The sequence below is a fragment of the Macadamia integrifolia genome, chromosome 2, assembly GCF_013358625.1.
Source record: "Macadamia integrifolia cultivar HAES 741 chromosome 2, SCU_Mint_v3, whole genome shotgun sequence".
Lineage (NCBI taxonomy): Eukaryota > Viridiplantae > Streptophyta > Magnoliopsida > Proteales > Proteaceae > Macadamia > Macadamia integrifolia.
Window position 1 is genome coordinate 39165894 of NC_056558.1, and position 15928 is coordinate 39181821.

Here is a 15928-nt window from a genome sequence, read left to right on the forward strand (position 1 = left end):
CAAAATTATTTCTAATAGATTTAAAAAATAATTATTAATAAATAAGAATATTTTAAATATTTTTTGTAAATAAATTACAAACATGGCACCTTTTTATACTAGAATTTCATCCAATCATGGACAAACGTTATCTCTTAGGTATTCATACTATATGGGAAATGAACTCCTTATTAAGCGCCTCTTTTGTCCACATGCAAACACTATAAACCCTTACACTGATATATGGTGAAGGAGACATCAACTAGTACACTAAGGCTAATAATGTTTGACTGTGAAGATAAGGATCTCTCGTCCCAGACTTATTGTAATCATATAATAAGAATCTTGCTCTAAATATATTTGACAGTAATCCAATCTATATTTTCATGGGATGCAATCAATGTATGCACAATATGCATATTCATACTTGTGTCTCTGAATCTCCATTGCTAAAATCACAATGGTTCTCACTCTAGTTGTGAACTACTTTTAGGTTGAAATGTTGAAGACAACATCCAACTATTATTATTATCATGTAAATTGATTATTATTTCTTCCAAACTCAAAAACATGAAGAATGTCTATCGTTTAAGTGAACATTGTAGATTTTCGATTAATAAAAATGATATCCAGAATCCCGGTAGTATACAGCTCTCACAATACTCTTTCTTCTCCCTAACTATGTGAGTCCCTCTTGTTTATGAATTGTGAGACACTTCCTCCTGTGTACCCATTGACTTGGCATGAACGATGTGTCATTACTAACAGCAGCCGACATATATTTCCCTCCCCCTTCTCATTATCTCCAATTAAGAGATAAATCAAGTTATCTGCCAGCAATTGCAAGTGGTCAATATCCCTCTCCAAATCAGTAGATTTAGCTCAAAGATCACAGTCCAATTCGTTTGATGGCCCAGCCAACTCATTGAATGGATGGGCATGGCGGGTCAGATGGGCTCCTACTAATTCAAGTTAGCCAAGACTGTTTCAGTGATGAGAAATACCTAAAAGAAAAGAAAAACCAAAATAGGTTCCTTCTAATCACCAGAGATTGTTCAGGCAATTTGGAGGTTCAGATGTGGAAATTTTTTCTTCTTGATTTGAAATAGTATAATTCATTTTTTTATTGGGTTTATAAATACTTTTCTAGATTTTCGTATTTTCTAAATTACCGTTAAAGATTCTATTTCTTTGGTTACAAGCCCAGGTAGTAGGAATGGGTAGCAATCAAATTTCATCATTTCGATGTCTGCCTTTTTTTTCCCTTTTATTATTTTTTGTCGTTTTTCAAATTAGAAAACCTTTTTTTCAAATTTAAAAAGGCCTTCTTTATAAACATGTATTTTTATTTCTAAAAAAAAATTGATACTATAAAAATTTATGACCCATATGTCAAATATTATTTATTTTTTTATATATTATTATTTCTTTCTTTTAACTAACTATGGTCAGAATACGAGGCCAAGCTTAGCATGTCAGTTGCAACTACATCTAAAAGCTTATGCATCAGGGTTCTAAGTATTGGTATCGAATTGGAATCAGTCTCAATTGATATCAATATGATATTGATTTGAATTGATACGTATCGACATAAATCGGTCGATTTTAACCTTACTTTTCATTAAAAAATAGGTTTTTTTAACAAATCTTATCCTCGATCTGATACTGATATCTAATTTAGATCAGTCAGGTATTGATATTGGTCAACTTGGGCAATGTGATATAGATTTTTAAAACCATGTTATGAATGCGTGCATATGAGACCTGGACTCAGTAGGATTGGTTCCTACACAATTCCTGCAATAATAAATAGAAACCAAAATCGAACCGACTAATAAAGGATGTTGGATCATTGATTCTTACAATGGACTCTCCTGTATTTTACCAAGGATCGAGTTTCTCTACACACACGGTGAAAAAGTTCCCTCGCCTCACTATCATTGGATGGAATTTCTGAGAACAATAATGTCTTCGTCTGGTAGAGAGTTTAGTTATGACCAAAGTTTTAAAAATTGGAATTGAATTAGTTGAATCGACCAATTTGTATTAGAATTGGAATCGAAAATGATCGAAACAGCCAATTCACGCTGATTGCCGCCGATTTTTTAATAGTTTCCAGCTGATTCGAATCAAAATTCGGCATTGCCTAATTTGTTCAAATTCTTTTGTGATTGTTATGGTACAAAAAGCATTGAAATTTTGATACAATCATATAGAAGAGGATCTCTCTCTCTCTCTTTCTCATTGTGGGGTCTGAAGAAGGTCATAAAGTATACAGCCTTACCCTTGCTCTATGGGAAGATTATTTATCGATTTGAACCCCGTTACCACTAATTCACAATGAAGCAATTAGGGGTGAAACGGGGTCGGGTTTCTTAAAACCCCAACCCAATCCCGTGGGCTTATGCCAACCCAATCCGGCCTTAATTGACATTGATTGGGCCAGGTTGGCATTAATTGACCTTGGTTTTTGTCAGGATCAAATCAGATTAACCCTATTTGATCCTATTTTTTCCATTTGTGTCTTTTGTAATAATTTTTTTTAAATAATAAACAATAATAAATCATATGACCAATACACAATTAAAATTATAAAGTGCAATAGGATAATAGATTTTCAGAACACCTGACCATAAGAATCAATGACCCAAATTTCATTGTTCTGAAAAAAAAGATAGAATAATAGTCATAAATTATATTATATAAAACAAGGTTAAAATTAAGGTCGAATTAGGCATAGGCTCCAACCTAGGCCCAGTCTAACTCTGACCTAAGACCAGTGTTTTCAATACTAACCTACCCTCAAGGTTAGAAATCTTAACCGATACTGTATTCAAACTCAAGACGAGGTAGGACTTAATTGAAAATTTCTCCATTTATTCAATATATCCAGTGGAAAATGTGTAATTAGTGTTGGACACTATGCCAGGGTCCAGATGACTGAGTGCATGTACAAAAAGGACCAATGACCTACTGTGAGAGAGACAGCAATCCACTGAACCAGCACATCTACTGTCCCGTCCAACTCTGCCAATAAAGTTTCTAAACATCTACGGAAGGCAATTGGGTCTGGCGTGGTTTCACTTTCCCAAATACCCAAACTTTATCTCACCTGGGCCATCTACCAAATTCTATTTAAGCCCAAATCTGCCCAATTGCACCAAAGGTTCTCAGCTCAAACTGAGCCCATTAAAATATATATAACACTAATGTAGAGGAGGCCAGAATTTAGCTTTTTTATTTTTATTTTTATTTTTATTTTATTTATTTATTTATTTTTATTTCTGAACTCAATCCAACCATCACTTTGGGCTTAAGAACACATCACTAGCCCAGCCCAACCAACTGGCATGGCCCTTGATTTCCGGCTGACCCAGGCCAATGTGAATGTACAGCCCTATAATCAAACAGTTAAGAGGTCACGACTTCAGCTCTCCGGGCCCCTTGTCTTGTGACATGTATAGCGGCATGTCCAACTCTCTAGCATGATAAAATAAAAAAAAAAAATAGGGGGGAGAATTGAAATCACACAAAAGATTTACTTTTATTTATTTATTTATTTTTTCCTTAATACCATAGGTGAAAGGAATCCCAACACTAGATGTATGATGACGTGTTCCTTTTATACAAATGTTAGAACTATCATATTCACTATTCCAGATGTTCCATCCAAGCACGAGTGAAAGATTCTCTTATTCTGCTAAATAGTTAAGAAAGGGACTTCAATAGTCTTACCCATGTGTTATTTGTCTATGTTTAGAGACCTCTCTATTTCTTCCCTTGGTGAGTTAAATTAACATTAAAATTAAAATGTCTTTTGACCAACAATGAGCCATGAAATAAAACTTCTGAGGAGGCATAGGTGTAATTAGTAAATTCGGATTCAATAATTATTTGGGCAGAGAATAATTCGTTTAGTCAATTTAAGAATTTGGATTAAAAAAAAAGCACATGAAATAGAATCCGAGTTTAGATTCGAAAATTATTCAATTCGTTGACCTATACAAAATTCGGGATGCTCATTTTAATATTTATTCTACATAATTCACATGCCTTATACTCTTATGACTATCAATTTGGTAGATGATGTGTAGTGGATCTAGCCCGTGTCATTCCTTCCTAGGTGTTTGCATGTTGGTTGTCTTAATAGTACATGTTGCTTGTTGGTTGTTTTAATAGTCCATCTCCTTTGATTAATTCACCATCCAATAGAAAAGTTAGATAATGATAGTACATATTTTAAAAGCCAGTTTTATGCTCTTTCTAAAACCTATACAGATTGTGCTAACTCTTAGCTTAATCAAGAAATCTATTTGATCCGATAGCCAAAGGATAGCTTCATGTAAATCTCGCTTTGAATTGTTAATGAAGTGTTCCATGGACTTTGTCGAAAGATCATAAAAGAAGAAATATATAATATGATAACAAAAGAGTGCTATTTAACTATTTTTTTTTTTTTATGGGAATGCCCACTAGAAAGGAGGATAGATAATTATAAAACATAGTACTTTATTTTCACGTCAGATAAATGAGAAATAATCAAAGGGACGTAGCGCCCCTATGAATAGGGGTGATCATCAACTTACAATTGAACTTGGGTGGAGATAATACGACTATCGAGTATCCAACCAAAATCTCTCATGGTGGGAGATTCTCTTGTTAATATTGATTTATTATTACTTTTTTCTAATGAGTTCTTTTCAAGTGGCCATTACTTTGGGGAAAAAGTTTTGTTTTTGGTTGGGTGGGGAGAGCGTGGTCTCTACGCCCAATCATATTGGGTTTGGGGGGGGGGGGAAGGAAATGATTGATTTGCTCGTCATGAAATGGAAAATGACTTCTCTGTGGATGCTTCCTTGTATGTTCTCATTAGCCTTTCACACACGTTTGGAAACCACACTTCTCCTTAATTTTTTTTTTATAAGAACTTCCCTTTAAATTATATATACATATATAGAGAGTGGGTTCCCTAAAAAATAGTGTGACCTTAAATTATGAGACATAGTTTTTTTGCTAAGAGTGGTCCCTAGGGCCTAGGCCACAGAAACAATGGTGTTGAATGACCACCGTGCCCCAATGTCCAGTTCTCGGATAGAAAATACTTACCCTTAAATTATATATACATATAGGGAGAAGATTACTTAAAAGGCAATGCAATGGCCAATGGGAGCATTGGTAGAAACCTTAACATGGACATAATTTCTACATTTCATGAGGGATGGACAATCATTTTGCCGCTCATTGTTTTAGGGGCAAGGGTGACGCTGCTTGTTAGGTTTCATTTATAACATATATATACTTTTTTTTTATTTTTTTTTATTAATTTTAAAATTTTATAAAATATAATGGAATTATTCATGTTTGCAATTATGCTCGTTTAGGGACCACATTCTTGGGAATACTTCTTCACGTGCTCTCATTTGCACTTATGCACGTTAACAACATTCCCCCTTAGGAAACACTTCCCCTTAAAATATATATACATATAGAGAGAGAGGATTCCCTAAAATGCAATGTGGCCTTAAATTATGGGACACAGGTTTTTGTCCTAGAGGTATGCACCCTATGTTTGGGCACAGGGGCCACTCTCGAATAGACAACACTTGCCCTTAAATTATATATATATATATATATATAAAGAATAAATTCCCTAAAAGACAATGCAACCCTACACTAATGCATGGACCAATGAGAACACTAATAGAAACCTTAACATTCGCATGATTTTGTACCAAAAAAATAAAAATGAGCATAATTTAGCCTCCCACGGTTTTTGGGCACAAGGGCTGTTTTTTAGGTTTTTTTCCAACCATATATATATATATATGCTTAACTCAAGATATTTATCTTTATTAATTTATTATTTAAAAAAAGTTATAAAATAAAGTGGAATTATTCGTGATTGCAATTCGCGCAATAATTCGTTTGAGTTTGGAAAAGTTACAATTAGTTTTGAATCATCGCAAACAACAAAAAAAGGGTCATTCAGACACGATGATTCACAGTGAGTTGTTTTTTGGGCTTAGAAACCCATCATCAATGCGAGCACCCGTTCAACACTCCAGGCATGAATGCATGATCCACTCTCCACTCCTCTCTCCTCCCCCACCGAATGTAAATTTTTACTCCACAAGCATGAGCAAAGTGCAACCATGAACATAACCTGGAACCCTGGTGCTGCAGCTGGTACAAAGCATAGGTCATGGACTCATGGTGGGGTTGTGACTTGTGACCGGTGAGGGAGTTGTTGGAGCATGATCATTACTACTACTATGCTCATTCTGCAGAGGATTCAAAGTTCAAACACCATGGAGAAATGTACAGTTACAGTAGATATGAATAGGGCATGATAGATGTAGGTAGGCCTTCCTTTGCTTCACATTAGCCATTAGGGGAGACGAGACCCACTTCCACCGTACAAACATTACAAACTCCACAATAAGTTTGGCTCAAAGATTTCCTCAGCCCTCCCCAGATTTCTTTTCAGCCCCTCTTTAGCTTTGCTTACCTCATCTTTCCTTCTCTCTTCCATGCTCACAACCCAAAAATACTTCCAGCTGACCACACTCTGCTGCAGTGGCAGTACTATAGTTGCCTGCCAAGTGCCAACTCTTACTTTCTCTCTCTTTTTTCTGTAGCAAAGTAAAATTTCTCTATTTGTATGCTTTTCACTCTTTTTCCATTCTCTCACCCTCATTAGCTATTTGTCTGAAAGGGCTAAAAAAGTATTCTAATATTGAAAAAAGGGTGCTGCTAGCACCTGCAAAAAAACAGAAGTTTGAACAGAGATTCCAGATATGTTGATTGTGATGAATCTGATGATTATACAGAAGCAGCTGATGAGAGCTGGGGGGAAGACACAGAAGATCAGAAAGAGAGAGAAAATAGAGATGGGCCCTCAAAAGCCTGCAATCGAAATGAGTGGCACTGCACCAGGAGTAATGCTCTCTATCTCTTTGTTTTTATTCTTGTGTGGCTTCTCCTCCTTCTATCTTAATTTATGAGTCCATCATTGCTTTTTCTCTCTCTATCTCCTCTTTGGATTGTGGAAGGTTTTGCTTTGGCTTTTTTGACCCTTGCTCTTCTTTACCCATCCCTTCCTTTTAAATTCGTATTTTTCCCTCTTTGTTGTTTCGCCTTTGATTTGAAGACCCATCCTATTTTGTTTTTGAGCTTTAATGCTTGTTGGTTCTGTCTAGGAAGGAAAGGAGAACTACTAATCTCTCTTAGATTCTGGAGTTTATTCACGAGAGAGAGAGCTTTTGCTTTGGTTTTGTGGTTTAAGAGGGATATAATGCAGGAGTCATGTGGCCTCTGAAGCCAACTCTTTTTGTTTTTCTGGGTTTGGGGAGGAAAACCCACTTTTATGATGAATCAAAACGAAGCGAAAGATGGTAAAGAGACCCACTTCCTTTTGGCTTTTGATTTGACTGTTTGAAGGAAAAGGAAAACGATGATTCGTAGTAAACTTTGAAAAGGAAAACGATGATTCCTAGTAAACTTTGTCCTGTATGTTCTTGTTTTTGAGTTCTCTTAGAAAACCTACTTTTGACATCAATCAAATGTGTATGTTCTTTTCAAGGAACTTTGAGTTTTGGTCATGAGATAAAGTGTGAAAGCTAGGAAGTAATGAATTCCTATTCTTTGGTCAGGTTCTATGGAGGACATTACATATTAGTTGGTTCATTCCATGGTCAATGGTAGCTCTTCTGCAAACGGGTGGAAGGTTTGTTATTATGCAATCCCTTCCTTCCTCTAGACTTTGTTGCTACTGTAAACCATTCGTGTTAGTGTCTTTATCTGAAACTATCTGTTGAAGTTAAGTTCATATTTTCTGTCTTTTTTTATATGTTGAAGTTCTTCCCTGTGAGTTTAATATATTAGGAATCATTTTGGCCCGGAAAGTATCTTCACGGCATGCATTTTGGTGGGGTTTTTTTTTATTTTTTTATTTTTATTTTTATTTTTTATGGTTTAAAATGGATATTTGATCTCTGTTACTCCCTTCAACAATCTAACTGCAAAGATTAGATATTATGCATTTTAGATTTTGAGAGTTCAGTTTGATCCCATACTATTGTTCCTTTCCGCTTTTTAGAATAATTTCATTGAAATGTTAGAATGCTCCTCTAAAAGAATTGGGTTGCAAACAAACTGCTCAATATATTGAGTATCTTTCTCCCTTTTTTTTTTTTTTGCTTTCTTTCAAAAATTGGCATACCATTACATCCATTGTTCAATGTTCAATTTCTATTCGTTAAAGTATAACTGAATCATTCCCTCCCCCCCCCACCCCCACCCCTCCACCCCACCCCCCAAAATATATATATATATATATATATATAAAGAAAGGTTGCCTCTTGATTGATGGATTTTTCCTTTCAGTTTTGAATTCCTGTAATTTTCCTACTCCCTTCTTCTGAAGTAGTCTTAGGACTCTCTGAATTTTCAATTTTCAGAATTTTCCATTCAAATAAATATATTGTTTGATGTTCTTGCTTATTTAATGACGAAATGAATTTTTTTTTTCTTTCCTTTACTGTTCCGCAAGAATCAGGAATTGGATCGGTAAATTGCGCGGTCACCGGTCTCAATGACTGGGAAAAAAACACAGGAATCATTGGAATATTCCTCAGATTGGCTGATTCTAGGGCTTTTTCAGACTGATTTCTGGCACTGATAGATTCCATGTTTTAAAACGCCGCTGTTCCCATCTTCCTTGCAACATTTGGTATAGTCTGATGAACAGTTTAACTTGTTAACTTGGTGTCTTATGGTATTCATCATTTATAATGCCGCTTAAGGGGGGTTGGAGATGATTGCATTCCATGTAACAGACCCACCCACTGCCAAGTGTTCGATGCCCATGAGTGGCTGCTTAAGAGATAATTCTTGTTATATGCATAGGAAACATTACTATGAGACCCTCTCTGTCCTGCAAAACCTCCCTGCAGCTAAGCTCATAATGTCTATTGTAACTGTTAGTACATTATTAGAACCTTGTGTCAATTGATGCATGTGCTTTGTTAGGGGTCATTGCTGCATGTTATTTTCTAAGATCTATATTCTCATGTAGTCTTCCTGCCAAAATCTGTGTGGTGTTGTGTTTTTTCCTGTAGTGATATTTTTATGTTGCACTTTGTTTGGGAAAAGGACCGTTTCTCTCTCAAAATTTGCACTAGATTTTATGTTGACCTTTTCTTATTTATTTAGAAGAAAAAAAAAATCTTTGGACAACTCCCACCCATGTTTACATGGCAATACCCGCATAAATAAAGTTAAATCCCACCATGTTAACAGCCTATGTTAAAAATCTGCATTTTGAATATATACATAGAAAGTACATCAATACAAATACAGCCATGCAAACGGGAGTTGTCAGCCGATCCCAGTTTGAAACCGTGTGGGTCTGGGTAGTTGGACAGGCTGGGTTGAAAATTGCCATATCTGCTTGGCTGTTCTAGTCTGCATTTTTAAAATCACTTCAGTGACAACGCTACTCCTCTTGCTCCTTCTGTTTATCTTGAAATTAAATTGATGAGAGAGCCCATTAGATAAGGCATCCATCTTCTTTTCTACTTTATCTATTGTCTATGTCGGTTCTGCTCCGTGAACTGGCTTCATAGGTTTTAAGAACAGATCGATTAGGACCTCTTAAAGAAGACTATCAGAGATATCTCATTCCAATATAATACCTTTTGTCTATTCACACTCTAAATATCATAAATCTCTTGTTTTCAGCTGCAAGTAGCTGCACAAAAAATTATGTTTAGAAATCTTAATGAATACATCCTTTGCTTCTGCAATTCTAGTAACTGCAGAGTGGCTTCTGTACTGTGTTTGATTGGTCACCCCACCTAACTTCTTTAGAATATTTCGAGGTTAATCATCTTGTTGTTACCTATGAATCACACATATGGTATTGATCTTACTTCCACCCCAAGGTCCTGGCACTTCAGTAGACATAGCTGAACACATGCTGTCTGACAATGGCATTTGTAAGACACACATGTACCCTGGTGGATTTCTACTTGGGTTCCACATGAAAACTTGCTCACCTGTATCAGGTCCTGAGGCAATCTTGCTTCTTGGATCATTGGAAGAGAGTCCTGTTTTGTAGCATTGTTTCTTGCCAAATAGAGGCTATTTGAAGTTGAGAGATTTTAGATGCCTTAACGGATGGCATGATATTTTGATTATTAAATATATGGTGGTTAGATGATAAGTGTCAATAAATTCATGGACCCTCCAAATAACTAATATTTGAAGCCCTCATGAAGAGGGGATGGTGCAATGATGATGCTTTAAAAGAAAATTGAAAACTCGTATGCTTTACAATCTTTGCAGCTTCATTCAGAATATGTATGTAGTCATTGGGATGAGTTTACTTGTTAATGAGTGCTGATGCAGGGATAAGATTCATCTTTGTGTATAACTGAGTGTAAGCTCAATGATGTAAGAATATAAGCTTTTGTTTAGTGCAGATAATCGTCATTTGAAACCCCCTCATTTGCTCAAGCCCAAAGATTGTTAGCATGTCTCTTTGAACCTTATGGCAACTCCAACTGGTACATTATGATGTATTGTATATTTCATTTGAATCTCTTTTGCTGGGTGCTGACCCTAGATGTGCATTTTGTTAATTTCATGTTTTTCAGTAAATTCTTTCTTCACTTGGGGTATTAGTCAGTTTAATGCCCTATCTTTCGGTTCCTGCTTTGTAGTGTCCTCATACCCATCTAGATATCTTACTATTAGAAGATGATTCAACTTCATTTGTATTTTCTAGACTTGGTATGTGCATTGCCTCATAGTTACTTATGGGTGGTATCCCAGGCTTATGTTTCCTGAAGATGAGTCAATAACCGATGCAGAGAATGACAAAATACCAATTGAAGCACAGTAGCCCTTTGCCATGGAAGTGACTAATGTCTTCTCTTTTTCAGGGAGATCCACTGTGAATGGTCATGAACAGTGGTTGGAGATGTAATTTGCAGGCTGCTTTAATGTTACAGTTTCCTGGGTGTAACTTATATTTCTGAATATGCAACAATCACATGGTATTAGCCACTAACTTCTGCGGGGGTTGAAGTCACTAATAGTAAGAGTTTAAAGTCACGAATCTCTTACTCTACTTTCACAAAGTGAGAGATTATTGACTTTAAGCTGTGAAGAATGGTTTAGTGGAGGTTGTATATGATGTATAACAGTCCTTTGCTCTCCCTTTGTCAAATGGAGAATGGCATAATCAACCCGTCGCCAGAAATTGCTGATCGAAATCCTATGGTTTTAGATGGGATCCCCTCACATTTGTTATCAGATGCACTTGTCCAGTCTCTAATTCTTAATAGCCGAAGCCAGATCATAGCTGGATATCCTTTGCTCCCAACTTTGCAAGGAGAAGAAATGCATGATCTCCAAGATGATTTCCCAATAACAAATCTTGGTGGGATTAACGATTCCAATGCTATATCTAGAAATTTGCTGCTCAATAGACAAGCCATTAGAAATGCCTCAGTCAGAAGCTTGCATCATGTCAACAACAGTGAGCTTCAGGAGCAGTTCAGCGGAGAAACATCTCTTTCTGCTACATCACTTCCTAACATTTTGGAAACATCCAGTACTCTGCATGAAAATCTTGATAGGGTCACAATTTATACCCCAACAACAGTCCCATTGGAGGATTTGAGGATTTTTGCTTCAAATGGCTACAACACTTCAGATTCATCATTTGCAGCCTCTATGAACGATAAATACAATAGAGGACAGGGTGATGCAGAGCTTATGGCGCCGAAGGACTGCAGTTTTCCTGGGCAATTGGATGGTAAATGGGATATCGAGAAGCCTCAAGATGGTGAGGAGCTTACTGGGAAAACTCTGATGAATGCTTTTAGTGAGCCATACCGTTTTGTTGGTTGCTTAGGCCCCAGTGCTTGGATTACATCTAAAAAGTCTAACTACAGTGCGGATGATTCGTACACCTACCGTATGCCTAATAATGAGCTGTCTCTAAGTCTTGCCACATGCCAACCATCTATTACCACTGTACCCACCATTCCACATCAGTGCTCAGAAATAAGCTGCTCTGGTTTTACTCGGCATTCTTTGCACGAAGTAGGGCTGGGAACGGGATTGGATTCAGAGCAAACCTGTAGCAAGAGTAAGGAGCTTTCCCTGAGTTATGGTTCATATAAATTTTTCAACATCTCACATATTTTGTCGGGATCAAAATATCTTCATGTGGCTCAGCAAATACTCACTGAAATTGCAAGCCATTCGATTGGAAATCTAGACAACATTAGCTATTCACCAGGACAGATTGGGAATGGGGCGAAGATTTCATTTTCTTCAAATTGCTCTGATATGAGAGAGATTTCAGTGGACTCTGACGAATCTCAGTACTCTGCTGGAGCAGTCAGATCCAAGGATCAAATTAAGTTCACATTGCAAAGACAGGAAATTGAAGCAAAGAAAACTCAACTGCAGGCACTACTAGAACTGGTATCTAGCTCTAGCTCCTCCTTATTTGTTGTTCTTCTCCCTGTTGTAGGTGTGTACACAATCAAATATCCAGACAGGGGATTCAGTGAGTGACTGTGCTCATTTATCTTGGGACTTAAAAGTAGCGATTAGGCCTCTGGCATATGAGGAATATATACTTGATTAATTTTTATTTTTATTTTTTAGATTAATTTCTTCAAAAAAAATGGTACAGTAGGCAGTAACATGATTTGACTGAGTTATACTATATGGCCCTTGGGTTATGCTGCCAGGTCAGCCAGGTTCTTTTTCAGGGTAAAACCCTGGGCTTCCTGAGTTACCTGTGACCTGGCCAGATTTACATATCTCGGTCCAAAGTTTAAACTGTTCTGCATTTATGGTATTAGTATTTTATTTTATTTTATTTTTTTAAACTTGACATACAATATAATTGCATTTTTTTTTATGTTCAGGTTGATAACAGATACAACCACTGTTTGGATGAGATCCATACAGTAATTTCTGCATTTCATGCTGCAACTGAGCTGGATCCTCAGATACATGCCCGTTTTGTTCTTCAAAAAGTCTCCCTCCTATATAAAAGCTTAAGGGAGAGAATCACCAATCAAATCCTTGCTATTGGGGAAGACCTCAGCAGTGGACGTAATAGAGAGGGCACATCTTTCAAGTCATCTTTCATCCAAAAGCAATGGGCTCTCCAGCAGCTGAGGAGAAGAGATCATCAAACGTGGAGACCACAAAGAGGGCTGCCTGAAAAATCTGTCTCCGTTTTACGGGCATGGATGTTTGAAAACTTTCTCCATCCGTGAGTTTCCTTTCAAGACTAGTTATGAGCCTTTTTCCACAGCATTTGTCATAATATATGTTTGCATATGCTGGTTGTCAGCCCAACTCTAATAAAAAAAACACCATCCTGCTGTCAGGATATGTTGACAGTTAATTCGAAGGTCAGCCTTTTCTTTTGGATAGGAGGGATCTCCTAGCCAGGACCATTAAATTTTGGACTATAACCTGCTTCATTTCTGGTCGTATGCTAAATTGCTAATGGTCCATCATGCATATGGTACTTCCTATGAAAAAAAAATGAAACTATAGGTTTTACTGAAATAACAATTAGTGTACAATTATGGAGGGGTCTAAAGTGTTTTCATTCAAAAACTTAAATGGATTTTCAGGTATCCGAAAGATGCGGAGAAGCATTTACTTGCAATAAGAAGTGGATTGACAAGAAACCAGGTATTTTTCATTTACTATGAGCTTAAGTGTCTTATTTTTATTACTTCTTCTCACAAAGGAAAGAATCAAAGAATCACATGTCTTCTGCCATTCTTTGCTGGGTATGGCTTGAAGAGTTCTTTCTTTGACCTCTGTCCTATGTGTTTGTGATCAGGTCTCCAACTGGTTTATAAATGCACGGGTTCGCCTCTGGAAACCAATGATTGAAGAAATGTACTCAGAAATGAACATAAGAAAGGGTCGTCGGACTGGAGAAGTAACTACTGGAGTCCATAGGAATCAATTTAGGATTGATTGTCATGAATGAACTGATGCCAATGTATTTAGAATTAGCTTCATGATTCATTCTTTTCTTTTGCTGTGCTTTGGTCTTTATGACTGAAAAATCACAAATCTGAGCAAGGATATACAAGGGAAATGGAAGGAGGATGGGGCTTTGCAATCTTTTATCATTCAGTGTGAAAGGGAAGGCCTTCCACACTGCTGCATCACCTTCAGATGATTATTAATTTTTGTACATAATGTGTTTTGTTTTGTTGGCTAATTTGGACTAAATCTGTAATGCCAACTTAAATATTTCAGTAAATGCAGCTTTGCTACTTCAGTGACTACTGGTTAAGAATCACCCGTGAAAATTGAAATGAAAGAGTGCTGGGGGAGGGTGAGACTGAAAAATCCAACATATGTACTGCCACCAACTGCGACCGCCGCCGGGCACTCCTATCACTGCCTGAGCTCCGGGCAGAGGGCTCAAGAGGTATAGGAGAGTTGGTCTGTCCCAAGTATGGCCTTAAGGACATGGCAATGGGCAGAAAGAAAGTGGACAATTCTGATGACATTCAATTATGAAAACGAAGGCACACTGATTGCATTCAATTATGATTCAGTCTAAGACAGTGACAAACCACCAATCAATTCGAGGACAACCCTTCGAGTAATGGAAGAGCACAAACTTGAGAAGCCATCTCCATCCTATTTCACTGTCAATCTTTGCCTTCCAATCTCCACAACATACATTATGAAAATAACTCATTTTGGCAGTATTTGGTATGCATTCTTGGAATGGGGTCTGGGTCTAGAATGCATTTTGAAACCCGATTAATCAATATTTTCTTGATTAAGAATGTGTTCTTGGTTTAGGATGTGTTTCGTAGTCATTTAGAAAAACATTTCTGATATTTTTTCATTCTATAGTGTTAGATCAAACACTAAGAAAATACAAAAATAAACAGATAATAGATCTGTACAATACAGAGATTTAACGAGATTCACACACCGGTGTGGTGTGTTATGTCTTCGGCCAAAGAAGAAGATGTTTCACCATGCAGAAGAGAGATTACACCCAAGCAACGGCGAGAAAAATCGCCCTAAAACCCTAGCTCGAAAAACCCCCTAAATACAATGACCTTTCTCAATAAGAAAACAATACATTATATACTTTAAGTCATGGGTCAACCCATTGGGTCGCAATAGATCCAGTCCAGGCTTGGGCCTATCGGCCCAACCCCTCTACTTCCATCACAGATCTCATAAAATTTCCTATTCGGGTCGCCACCAAAATATGTCAGATTTGGTCAATCTTCAAAACAGGTCAAGAATTCGAGGCAAACTTAACATATATGAATAAAAAAAATGGAATAAAGTATTAATTTGGTGTTTTTAGATTTTTTTTGGAATGAAAAGGAAAAAAAAAAAACATTAATAACGATGGAACTATGAGACCTTGTTCCATCATGGTCTCATAGTTCCATCATTTCAGTTTCGTTTAAAATATAAATAAAGTAAACAACTAGGGTAATCATTCCTGAAACATGTTAATCAAACACCAATTTTTTATTTTAAAACGATATTTTAACACAGAAACTAAAATTTTTATTTTTTATTTTTAACACGAAACATCATTTCTGAAATTAAGAGAATATTAAACACAGCCTGAGAATTTATTCTAACTTCTAAAACTGGAGCAAGTGAAATTTTTATCGACCATCGACATTATCGAAGAACATGGTGCCGTGAAAGATCTATTTTAGTTGCAACAAATGTCAAGCTTCAAAATTCGAGGTGAAAAGAGTAACTTTATAAGGATGAAGAACGCTAACGATCATCTTACACCCTCCAATGAGAGGGTACACTTGAGTATCCACCGGAGAGATCACAGGGAGCAGGAGGATCATTTCAATGATAATCCGGATCCGGGTTTTGAATCCCCGAA

The 15928-nt window shown here is 36.7% G+C and overlaps 1 protein-coding gene across 7 annotated transcripts; it reads left to right on the forward strand.

The window, feature by feature from the left end:
* Positions 1–6058: 6058 nt before the first annotated feature.
* On the forward strand, positions 6059–14315 carry LOC122072052 (homeobox protein ATH1-like). Of its 7 annotated transcripts, none has more exons than XM_042636586.1 (7): positions 6059–6917; positions 7632–7705; positions 8531–8710; positions 10926–12480; positions 12933–13285; positions 13656–13716; positions 13871–14315. In XM_042636586.1, exons 4-7 carry the CDS (start codon positions 11176–11178, stop codon positions 14021–14023), a joined length of 1872 nt encoding a protein of 623 aa, XP_042492520.1. In that variant the 5' UTR covers positions 6059–6917; positions 7632–7705; positions 8531–8710; positions 10926–11175; the 3' UTR covers positions 14024–14315. The 7 variants fall into 7 exon arrangements, with proteins under 7 accessions (XP_042492520.1, XP_042492517.1, XP_042492516.1 ...); XM_042636583.1 differs by lacking the exon at positions 8531–8710 and having other exon boundaries at positions 6059–6338; positions 6810–6917; XM_042636582.1 differs by lacking the exon at positions 6059–6917 and adding an exon at positions 6941–7373.
* The last annotated feature ends 1613 nt before the right edge of the window (positions 14316–15928 follow it).

Coding starts and splice junctions, on each gene's coding strand:
- LOC122072052 (XM_042636586.1), top strand. CDS start 11,176: ATGATGTATAACAGTCCTTTGCTCTCCCTTTGTCAAATGGAGAATGGC. Junction 12,481..12,932: donor TGCAGGCACTACTAGAACTG/GTATCTAGCTCT, acceptor TTTTATGTTCAG/GTTGATAACAGATACAACCA. Junction 13,286..13,655: donor TTTGAAAACTTTCTCCATCC/GTGAGTTTCCTT, acceptor ATGGATTTTCAG/GTATCCGAAAGATGCGGAGA.